The sequence below is a fragment of the Narcine bancroftii genome, chromosome 12 (genome assembly GCF_036971445.1).
Source record: "Narcine bancroftii isolate sNarBan1 chromosome 12, sNarBan1.hap1, whole genome shotgun sequence".
In the NCBI taxonomy this organism is placed as follows: domain Eukaryota; kingdom Metazoa; phylum Chordata; class Chondrichthyes; order Torpediniformes; family Narcinidae; genus Narcine; species Narcine bancroftii.
Genome location: NC_091480.1, coordinates 25,503,785 through 25,516,258, shown reverse-complemented (window position 1 = coordinate 25,516,258; position 12,474 = coordinate 25,503,785). Strand labels below are relative to the sequence as shown.

At 36.8% G+C, this 12,474-nt stretch overlaps 1 protein-coding gene across 2 annotated transcripts in view; it reads left to right on the top strand.

Annotated features, from left to right (window-relative positions):
• Positions 1 to 12,474, top strand: part of gna12a (guanine nucleotide binding protein (G protein) alpha 12a) — a 59,322-nt gene that overhangs the window by 31,367 nt on the left and 15,481 nt on the right. For both annotated transcript variants that reach the window (XM_069906792.1, XM_069906793.1), the window contains exon 2: positions 1,218 to 1,433. In XM_069906792.1, coding sequence (XP_069762893.1) covers positions 1,218 to 1,433 — 216 coding nt within the window. The remainder of the gene's footprint in view (positions 1 to 1,217; positions 1,434 to 12,474) is intronic.

The window sequence follows — 12,474 nt, the reverse complement described above, 5'->3', positions numbered from 1 at the left end:
GTCCCAATAGGCATGCCAATCCCATTCCTTGTTTTTGATAATGTTATCACTAACAAGGCCAGTATTTGTTTAAATTTAATTTTTAGGCCTACAGCACGGTAACAGGCCATTTTGGCCCATGGTCTGTGCTACCCAATTTACACCCAATTAACCTACATCCCCAGTGGAAGGAAATTAGAGCCTCTGGAGAAAACCCAAGCAGACATGGGGAGAATGTACAAATCAGCAATGTTTATTTGGATTGGGAGTTGTCCAAGTAAAAGATAAAATCTCACCCCTAGTGTTTCTAACACAAAATTGTTTTTCGTTCACTTGGTTGAATTTGCATTTCACACCTCACCTCTGGAAAGTTAGACTAGGCCTTTGGGTTATTTATCACTGAGTGCTAATATTTAATTAGGATGTTTTAATGGCTTGGGTATATTTTTGGAAAACGCACTGCCAGAAAATTTTTCTTTTTTTTCCTCTTTACCCATTCATGTGAATGTGTCAATCAGCAAAAGTTTTATGTTGAGACCGTCTAATTTGAAAAAGTTTCAATAATTAACCAAATTTCAGAAGTTGGAAGCAGTTGTTTTTCAGATGTAGAACATTTGAATAATTATTTCCTGGAGGACTTGGTTAGGTTCACTAAAATTCAGTGGGGCTGGTTTGTAACAGTTTGGGTAAGAAGAGATGGATTTGGCCCCATTCAAAATGCCCAGCTGTGCTGATTTTTGAGGAGTATCCGAAGCGTATCTGCACATATCTGAATAGAGTTGAGCTGTAGAAATTACAAACCTGAACAAGTCATGCAGAAATTTGTAATAAACATTGCTTAACTGCTGAAGGAGCACAAATTGGTGTGTGTTTAAGATAGTGAGAGGGGGTGAAATGGACATGTAACACATTTGGGGCACACAACTGAATTTTAAATTGCTTGTAATTTATGGAGGGTAGAAGATGGAAGGCTAAGGAAATGTGGTTTAGATACTAAAAGGACACATTTCATGTTAACTATATTCTGGTTTAATATTTTGCGAATGGGTCAAGGTAGTGTAGGACAAGGACTGCGTTAGACCTACAGTTATCAATGATCTTTAACAGTCAAAAGACTTGAATAAAGGCAATCATGAAAATTGCCATTAGATTCATGATTTAAAAATACAAAGTGGACATGAAAATATCTTGAGTCATGGCACTAAACACAAATTATCCTTTGTTTCCATTCTTTTCAGGGTATGAAGGTGTTGGTGGATGCAAGGAATAAGCTGGGCATTCCTTGGGAAAATACTGAAAATGAAAAGCATGGAATGTTTGTAATGGCATTTGAAAACAAATGTGGAATGCCAGTGGAACCAGCCACATTTCAACTGTATGTTCCAGCTCTGAGAGCCCTCTGGCAAGATTCAGGAATCCAGGAGGCGTATAACAGAAGAAGAGAGTTTCAACTGGTAAGACAGACTGGAATGAAGACAATTGATATTGGGGATGGAGATGCAGTTGACTGACTTGTCTGTACACTTAACTATTTTAGGGTGTTAGATTAAATATCTTCCAATGTCCCTGGAAGATGACTAAAAGCAGCTGAAGGTCCAAATATTTTTTTGAAAGTGCAAGCTTTTTGTTTTACAAAATAAAATTTAATTAGCAATAGAATTGGTTATTATTAATTGTTTAATGCCTTCTGGGGAAGGGTCGGACTGTTTTCATAATGCAATCAATTGCCCTTTGAATGTGGGCACAATTAAATGCTATTGGTCACTTAGTTAAATTTAAACAATTGGTTCATACTGTAATGGATTTGAAATTTTAAGATTTCTTTCAACCTTCTGAATTCATAAGTGCATGTATTGAAGGAATAATGAACTGTAGCAATGCACGATGCCAAGTAGATGTACTCTGCCTTAGTCTTCTAAAATGTTGGATCTGGACAGACAACCAACATTAGATTCCAAGTCTAACTGGGATCTTTGCACTAAGCCCTCTGTTAATGCATCTAGAAGGAAGGGAAAATGTCTAGACTCACAAAGGATACCTCCTTGTGGTGCAGCCTAACAAGGCGTTGATGGGCTTGGAGGATTTCTGTCAGCTCTGCTGTAGCAAGCACAGATGATTATTTTTAATTTGGCACTGACCAAGTTTCCAACCTCAACCTTCCTGTTTGGCTGTGTACCTCCAATTCAGTCATCCTGTACTAAAGTTTGGTGGAAGTTGAATTTTATCCTCTTCACGACTGACCTTGAAAAATGTTAAAAAAAATCTTGTTCAGCCCACGTAATTCTATGCTTCATGGTTTCTACCTGAGCAATGCAAAATTGGTAAACAAGTTCTTGTGGCTTTTGACGTCAAATTGCATTTTCATCTTTATGAACTAGTCAAATATTTATATTTTTTTAAAAATGGAAGAAAATCTTGTCATAACTCCTTCACATTGGTATCGGATTATTTTTGGTGCAGTACAATAGGCAAAATTGTGTGTAATGTGTTTTAAATAATTCTTTTGAAGTATTAATAAAAATGATTCCAAACTGTTTCAGCTTTTTGATAAATGATTTTCAGCTTTGAGAGATTCAAAGTCTATAATGTACAGTGTGGAAACTGGTCCTTCAGCCCATGGATTATATGCCAACTATCCAGAAGAGAACCCATCTAAACTGGACTTTTTAAAGCTCTTGGCCCATATCCTCTGTGCCTTGCCTCATTTGGATGCTGAGACATCCTGGGTTACAAATAACTTAATTTACAAAAATATGTCTTTGTTCCCCTGCAGTCTGTTGAAGAGTTCTTCAAACTAATCCTACTTGGAAGTATTCATTAATGACTGGATACAGTAAATATTTTGTGGGTGGTAGTAGAAGTGATTATTCAAATGATGGAATTATGGCAAATTCGTGTCGAAAGAGAGGATAACGACACAAATAGAAAATAGACATTTCTGACATGGAGAAATGGAACCCTTGCCCAATCTGGTGAATGCCTGTACTTAAAATATTGAGTCCACCACTCCCTCAGGCAGTCATTCCAGGTCAGCTCTGGGTGGAAGGAAAAGAAATGATCAGATCCCCTCTAAACCTCCAACCCCTTGCACCTGTGTTTTATTTTGGGCGCTTCTGCTCTGTGCCGTGGTCTATGTCTGCTTTCAGCTTTGGTATAAATCTCATGGAGGTTGAGATTCTTGTGGAGTATGAGCCTTTCATTGGGAATGTGGGGGCAAGGTGTGAGAGAGAGGTGAGCCTTTCATGGGGAGGGTGGGGCAGGGAGTGAGAGAAGTAAATTACATGACAGGGTCTCACAATGTGCAGAAAAAGCCACCTCGTGGGCTTTGTGGGTATCGAAGTTGTCAGTTTGAAAGAAATATTTGGAAATTCAAACATAATTAAAAGTTACTAAAATCTAGTAAAATGTTTACTTTTTGTGTGGGGGATGTGTATGGTTTTTTTGTGCGATCTTATCAGCCATTTTACTAAAACTTTTCCAAATGCCCTTTTGGTTCTCTCTTCTCTCCACTTTTCTACACATCAACTTCTTTCTTTTTCAATTTTTTGTTTTTATAATGCTATACAATGAAGAAAAGGAAATGAAACTGAAAATACAATATCACGTATGTGATTGATAGAGAGAGAGATTAATATATATAAATAAATATTTAACTCTGATTATCTGAAATGGTCTATTTCAGAAATTTGTTTTAGAGAATTGGTCATTTTTTAAAAAACACCACATTAGCAACAGCAAATCACTTGTATCAATGTTTAAACAACAATAAGGTGAGGCTTTTTAAGCATTAAAATAATGTTTAATTCTCACCAAAAAAAATGGTGGCCACGCTACTCACTAACACTTCCTCACTAACACTTCCTCACTGAGGCCCCGCTTGTGTTAGGAGCCCGCAAGTCCCGCTCCTGCCTGGGTTGTTGCTGGGAGGCCCAGACAGCCTGAAAATTGGGGGTCGACGTATGCCTGATATATAAGACCATTAAAATGAGGCTGAAAGTGGGGGGGGTTCGACTTGTCTGCCAGTTGACTTGTACTACAAAATGTACGATATATATGTGTGTGTTTTTATATGCATACATACATACATGCATGTGATTTTTCAAAAAAAACTAACCAAAATAAAAATCTGAGCATCTTATCCTGAGGGTGACATATATTTTGTAGCTTTTGATTCATACTGTGAAATACATTGTGCAAGAACAGAAAAACTTCCTTTGTCTGGTTCAATAACCCCAAAAAAAGTTATTAGATTGGGCCATTACTTCACCTTAAATACAGTTGAAAAGATAGAAATCTACTGGAAAGAAATTCTAACTAAGGATGGACAAGACCAAAACATATGTGTCAATGTAACAATATCAGATTTCCATCTGTCACAAGTAGGGTTAATATTACAAAAGATACAAGCTAACTTATCTTTGAACATGTGAACACGATGCACCACTTTGAATTGGAGTAATGAATGTCGGTCACATTTGAAGATGTATTCACCAGTTTAAGAATCTTGTCCCATAGATCCTCCGATAAGGGTCTTGCAAGTTCTGATTCCCAAGCATTTTTAATCTTATTGTGAAATATTGGATGTAACTTCAATAATCTATTATATAATTCCAATTAATTCTTTCTAAATGTCATGTAGATCTGGTAGATATACAAATGGAAGTCTAGTAATATGGTATTTAAGAAATTTCTAATCTGTAAATATTCTTTTTAAAAAAAAAAAGAGAGAATATTTGGTAAGTCGCACAAACTTCTGCTGCATTGTTTAATCTTTTATTTAAACATTTTTCCAGGAAAGTTCAATTATGTACCTCATGACTGCTACGTTATCTGATTTAATAAATATTTCTATTTCCACTTTGCATTTTCAACAGCTACAGTATTTTGTACTGCCAATTAACTTGCCAGCCTGTTTGCAATTTGATTATGAATAGTTTTGTTAATTACCTATTCCCGAGTGACTTTGGGTTTGGTTTTGTTGGAAGAGTTATTTTGACTGAAATAACAGGAAAATCTGGAAGTAACTAACCTTTCAAACTAGTGCAAAAGTATTGGATATATAGTATCTTACAGACACAGGGTTGATCTCATTCTCAAAGTACTGTGATCAGACTTTCTATCAGTATTCAGTGTTGGTTGCTATTAGCTCATGATTTAAAAAAAAACCCTATTTGTTCCTTTTGCTATTCAACTTTCTCGTTTTGAGTGGGTGGCTGTTACAATGCCAGCATTATTTCCCTCTAGTGTATCTTGTCTAAGCAGCCCTTGGAAAGCTCTCATTTGTTCCATTGATAGAGTTCTTGAGACTCTAATGTTTCTATTGACTTCCATATTATCTCTCCTCTTTCACACTATCCCTCAATGCCCCCCACCCTGTCACTCATTCTGAAGCCGGCAGTTCAAATTTACCTCTTACCATTCCGTATTAAACTTGCAAGATTTTGATTTTAATTTGGAGATGTGCCTTTTCTGGTCCAAGAGCTATGCTGCTCCAAATACACTACTTGACCTACAAATCCTGAACTTTTCTGGAGGGTTGGAGGGAACATGAACACCTGGAGGAAACCCACACAATCATGGGGAAAACTTGCAGTGCAAGATTCAAACCCGGGTCACTGGTGCTCTCATACCATGGCACTAACTCGGCTTATTTTCTACTTGGAAAGTTGAGGGGAAAGTTTTTACTGTTTAGATTCTATGTGACTTAACTAGTTTTGAAATAGTATTACAATTTCCCCATGCTAAACATTCTGGTGGTCATGGTTGACCAGAAACTAACTGGGCTAACTTGATAAATACTCTGGATATTGCAATCTGAGGCTGTATATTATTCAGCAAGTGAATTGCCTCCAGTACCTCAAGCCATTCTGCTACCTACAACAAACAAGTTGGGAGCATGACTGGGTGGGTTTAGCTCCAAATACACTCAAAAGCATAATACTGCAGGCCAAAAGTGCTCCGGTACACTCCCACCCTCCAAGATGTATGGGGGTTGTAGGTTAATTGGGGTGTTTGGGCAACAAGGGCTGATGGAAGGGGATTTTACCGTGCTGTTGGTCTAAATTTAAAATTTTAAAATGTACAGTCGTCATTGATCTTGTACTTGAAAATTTTTCCACCATATATTATTCAAGCTGTTTTTCTTGGATCTAGAACTCATGAATTAATCTCTTGTTGAGCTTGTGTTGGCGGTGTAAAGAAGACTTGGATAATAAATCCTGTGACTTGCCAGCTGATAGCAATTTAATTTTAAATTTTATCGTGCACCAAATAACAAATGGAAATAATTTGTATTCTCTGGGGATTTACAAATTGATTTTTTTTTCCCCCCGATGGAATGAGGTTTCATTATAAATAACTGACACTGAAAATGGCATGGTCAAGTCGAGATATTATTTAATGTGTATGTATTTAATTTGTTTTAAAATATTTTTACATGATGCATGCATTTATTTTTTGCTGATGGAGTAGGATTTTTTTGAACTATATCTGTTGCTGGAAGTTTGAAAGATTGCTGGTTTCATCCTTCATTTCACCAGGTGACAGGGACTCTGCAGAAATACCTTTTTGTAGGGACTGTTCCACAACATTGGTAATACAATTCTGTTACCATTTGAATCTCAAGACTTTATTATATCTTTGAACTGTGGAAGTGGTGGAGAATCATAAAGTTTGACAACAATGTATGATTAAAAGTAGGATAGTTTTGCACATCAATTCTTCTGCTAAGGCAGATTTGCTTCTGAGACATGAGATGTTGCTTTGATTTTTCTGCTTCTATAGTCTGGTTGCAAAGGAAGTCAATGCATTGTTTTAAAAATGAGCAGTTGACCTTAATACATTGTGTAGTCCTTGACAGCATTATTCACTGAAAAGTGTAGATTGATTTCAGCTAAAGGACTCTCTTATGGTGGACATAGTAATTGGATTTATTTTGATGAGTGATAATTTGGTGATTAACATCTATTGCAGATTTTTAATTTAAGGAATTTATCAACACTTCTCAAATGTGAGAAGCATTTTTTTTCAAGCATGTAGCATTTTTGCTAAATTTGTACTACTATTTATCAGTATTCTTTAGCATGGTTATGTATCGCAGATTTGAAACGGTAGTGAAAGGCAAGAGAATTATAAATATTAATTTTATATTCCTGTGTTAATTTATTTTCATGCATTTCTACTTGATCATTTGAAAACATTTATGAACTTAGTTTTCCCTTTTAAAGTTCAGTGTAGTTTGTGGACCTTCAAGCAAAATCACACAACTCTTTGACCTATGAAAGGTTGTTTCATCCTCGAACCATTGTAAAGTTTGCGATTTATTAAAATGAAACCTATGTTGATTCTCAGTTGGTTTTTGGCACAGTAATTTATTTTGAGATGGCTGTTCTTTTACATTCAACTGGATTCAGTTAATGAGACATTTCCATAATTGTACTTCCTCTTGCTTCCCTTGCGGGTTTAAAGAACAGCATTATTCAAGGGCTCGCCAGCTTTGTTAGGCCATGAATTTGACTGGGGGAAAAACATTCAGATCATCAGGGAGAGGAATCCTATATTTGGTTGTTTTTATTTATTTTCTGCTTCTATTGTTACTATTTTTCCATGTACTATTCAAGATTTTGAAAGTGGAGTAGCTTCCATTGATAACTTTTTTTTTTAAAAAGCAATGTTGTAATCAAAGATGAAGTAAATAAAAACTGCTATAAGGAACAAGTTTAAAGCCAAAAGTTGAGATCTGATGCTGTCATCAGCATGTAATGGTGTTAGTAAGGAAGTTTTCAAGCTTTTAAAGGGACCTAATGGGATAGAAAAGAAATATCTTTGCTTATTTGAAGCTCTTATGTGCCTTTAAATGAACTAAAATATCAAGAATATATTCCAACCATTTATAAATAAAGGCCAGCACTATGTTTCCTTTATAATAAGTTGCCATTTTGGAGATTTTTTTCCCCTGAATTGAGTGGCTTATTGAGTTGCTATTTTTTTTTGGTAACTGCAGCAGAATGTTTAATGATGGCCCATTTTATTTCATAGAATTTGAATTTTAACCTAGTCTTCTCCACACCCCCCTCCCCCCCACCCCCGGCAATGGTAACATCTAAACAAAATATGCATTTCTCTTCTTACCACTCCACCCTTGTCTCAACTTCCTTAGCATGTCTTGTACCTCAGCTTCATGCCACATCGAGCTAATATTCGAGCAACAGTACTCTATTTGATTGGAATCAAGTCTTCGCTTGAAACAACAAATTCACCTTAAGATAATGTTTCCCTTTATTTTTGCATTTCTTTCTTAAATTTACTGTATTTAATGTATTTTAACTACATTTTGTAATTGGTCTTGTCTAATATCCTGGACAAAGTTCAATGTTTTCACTGCCCGAGACCAGGTTTTTGTTCACAGCCAACTGCCTCATCCAAGTACTGTGGAATAGATTGAAACCTTTAAAGTTATGTAGCATAGGGATGCAGGGAGGGAAAATACCACACCCAGGTTGGGTCATGTATATCCCATTTCAGATTTTCTGTGATCCATCCTTTTTTCTCTGTTCAATTTAAAACAAAATATTTGCTTTCCTGTTTACTCCCAAAATCACAATTGGTTTGTGCAGCATCTGAGTTGCATTTAATCTGATTTTAATATTGTATATATAATTTTTTTTCTGACATGCAGTTTTTTTGATGAAGGCATTTTGCTTTCCACTGAGAGGCATCATGAAGCAGAAGGAAGCCTCTTGTATTGTGAGGTGTGAGGTCTGTTTTATAGCTGTAGCCATTTTCTAATGTCTTGATGATTAATTTGCTTTATTGCTAATAATAGAGGCTATTTTTGGGTTGCCATCTTCCATGATATATAAATATATCTGCTTTTATATGATAAATAATTCCCTCTCATTTTTAAGGTAACATCTCCAAATCTTTTTACCTTGACTGACTAATCCACAGTAAAAGAAGTTAATTAATTCATTCGGGTGCCTTGCAGTTTGGTGTGGGTGATCATGTCTCTCCATCTGTCACGATCTCTGACCCTCCATATTGTTGTGGTTGCCTCCCCTGTTCTTCGGTGAAGGCTCCATCTTTGAACTGATTAGAAGAATGCTAATTTGTCAAAGATTCAGTATCGAGTAGGACTTATGAACGTTTCTCGGGGCTCTTTTGTTCAAAGTAATGGAGAATGAATTGTCGGATCATAAAAAGTTTGCATACTTTTTAAAGCTTGTCTTACATGGAGCAGGAATATGTTTGAGCTTGCATACTAGCTGTAATGGGAGCTTCACAGTTGGTGTTTTGGTTAGCACAATGCTGTTACAGCACCAGCGACCCAGGCTCTAATCCAACGCAGTCTGGAAGGAGTTTGTGTCTCTCCCCATTCTGCGTCGGTTTCTTCTGGGTGCTCCCATTTTTCTCTCTCCTTCAAAATGTACAAGGTTGTAGGTTAATTGGGTGCCGCAGGCTCCCGGGCCAGAAGGGCTTGTTACTGTGCTTCTATGTCTAAATTTAACTTTAAAGCTAATAATCTATGGTTCACCACCTGCCTCAATAGGATTTTGTTTCTCCTGTTCCTTTTAAACTTGCTGAGTTTATAGAAACACATAACATCTTGAAGTTTTGTGCTTTACCAGGAGTTGTGTTAAACAGTTTGGAAAATCTGCCAATTAATGATTATGCCATTTAGAGAAGTTCTTTGAAAAGTTCTTCAAATATGTTAAATAACACTCGGGACTGTTGTGAACTGTTTGACGCATTGTGCACTGAGAAACAATGAAATTTAACATTAAAGGAAAATGGTTTGTTAATAAAACTTTAATGACCATTTCCATATCCTTCTATACCTCCACCCCAATCGCCATTGTCTCATAACGTCCTGGCATGCATCTCATCAGGCCCAAAGAAGTTATCTCATTTTATGCCTGCAAAGAACTCTTATCCCTCCTTTTGCATCTTAACATAACTAAAATCTCCAACAACAATGTCTTTCTCCAAAGTGAACATCAATAAGAAGCATTTATTTGAGACCTTGTCCACATATAAATTGTCACTTTAGTCCTTCATGGGCCATCCCCTCTTCCTCCTTGCCTTGTTCTTAATGCTTTAAAATGTTCATTTGTATTTGTCAGTGGTATTTTGTGGATATTTGCTCTCCTAATTTTTAAGTATTTCCCTACACGCTATATAATCCTGAAGGGTCTGCTCTGTTTTCAGTATTCTGTCTCCTGGATGTTTATTTTTTCATACATGCCTGATCATCCAGAGTTCTCGGGACTGCCATCCTGCCCTTTACTTCACCCTTGTAGAAATGTGTGTTGGCTCTAAATTTTTACTATTTCACATGTAAAAATCTTGGATGTTGGATATAGATTTTCCTGCAAGTAGCTGCTCCCCAGTCTCGGTTTACGTGATCCTTCTAATGGTATTGAAATTGGCCTTCCTCCTATTTTTGCACAATTTCCAAACCACTCTTGTTCCTTTCTACAACTGCATGAAATTTAAGTTATTCCTAAATTGCTAACCCACTGACATTTCACCCACTTATCTGGCTTCTTCCACTTGGATTAGGTGTAACACCACTCCATTCCAAAGCTGAATTATTGATGTATTGACACATGCTCTCCTGTATTCTGCCCTGTCATGGTTAGTGTAGTGGTGAACGCATTTGTACGTTCTCCTTGTGTCTGCATGGGTTTTCCCCGGGCACTCCAGTTTCCTCCCACCCTTCAAAACATACAGGGTTTTAGGTAAATTTGGGTGTAATTGGGCAGCACTGGTTTAAATGACTGGAATCTGCTTCTACCATGCTGTAAATATTTTTTTTAAAAAGAACCTTCAACAACTTTGATATTTTTAGTTATTTAACATTTTCCTAAACACAAAAAGAATCCGAGTAGCCCTCATGGGTAAATCTGTATTATAAATCAAGTCCCTGACAATTTTGATGCCAATTGCAGGTTTGTTGTTTAAGTATCTTAGTTTCTCTATTTTGTCCACGCATTAGGGTGTCTACCAATTGTACATGCTCACCAAACTGCATTTTATGTTTGTGCACCTGGAGCGTGAATAATTTTTAAAGAGCATCTCCTGAGATTCATTGAAGCACATGTGAATCCTTATAAAGATGTAATAATTCGTATCAGCTCCACTAGGATTATCTCATTATATCTGAACTGAAACAAAATTAATGAACACAAAGGAGGATTAAAGTTTTGTGTTGAGTATATATGCAGAAAAATGTTTTGGAAAAGCTAAATACTGCTGCTTCCATTTAGTAGGTGATATGATATCCCTTCAGTTAACCACTCAATTTCCAGTAATATACATGTCATGCTGATGCAGTTATACAGCTGTGCTTTTTTTTTAGTTCTGCAAGATGTATCCAAATGTTTGTTAATAGCATCTTATTCAATTAATTTGGGATGAAAGGTTGCAATACCTGTCCATAAAATGTGTTTGAATGCATTGACAATTAGAACGTGTGTAAATGCAGCTTTGCATGCAAGTACCACCTGACTGCTGACTCGATATAATGGAAAGTTGGATCCGGAGGAGCATACTGTTGAATAAATGGATGCTGTATTCCGGTCTTGAATAGATGTTTGGGGTGAGGTTGAATAGCTTCAATTTTTAACAAAGTTTTGAGTGAAATCCTAGTTGTTTTCTCTTGGCTGAGTCTTATTTTGTGCTTCAATCCATTTTTCACTAGTCAGAGTGACTATCATTGCCAAAATTTGCACTAGTCGGAGTGACTATCAGTGCCAAAATTTGCACTAGTCAGAGTGACTATCAGTGCCAAAATTTGCACTAGTCGGAGTGACTATCAGTGCCAAAATTTGCACTAGTCGGAGTGACTATCAGTGCCAAACTTTGAAGACTTTTTTTTAAAGCATTGAACAAAGGAATTCAGAGAAGCTGAATTATTTACAACGTTAGCTCAAAGTTTAAATAATTTTAGACCATTCTAGATGTATTACTTTAGAATCCAAATTTATTGTCATGAACCAGTCATGAAATGTGTTGTTTTGCAGCAGCGTTACAATGCAAATATTCACATAAACTAGCCTACAACAATAAATCAGAATAGTAAGGTAGTGTCTTTGGTTCATGATCATTCAGGAATCTGGTGGCAGCGGCAAGAAACTTTCCTTGCGCTGCTGAGTCCTCATCTTTTGGCTCCTGTACCTTTTCTTTCCCCCCCAAAGGGAAGAGGGCATGGTGTGGGTGGTGAGCGTCTTTGAGGATACCACCTCTGTAGGTGTCCTCAATGGAATGGAGTCTGGTGCCCGTGATGTTGCAGGCTGAGTTAACCACCCTCTCGAGTTTTTTCTTGACCTGAGTGTTGGCACCTCCACACCAGCCAGTGATGCAACGCCAGGATGCTCTCCACGGTCCAAGAGTCTTCTGTGACATACTGAACATTTACATTCTTCCACGCTAATTTTTTTCCCCTGGCATCCTCCATCAATCCTGTGATCTCACAGAATTAGTGCAAGCATACCT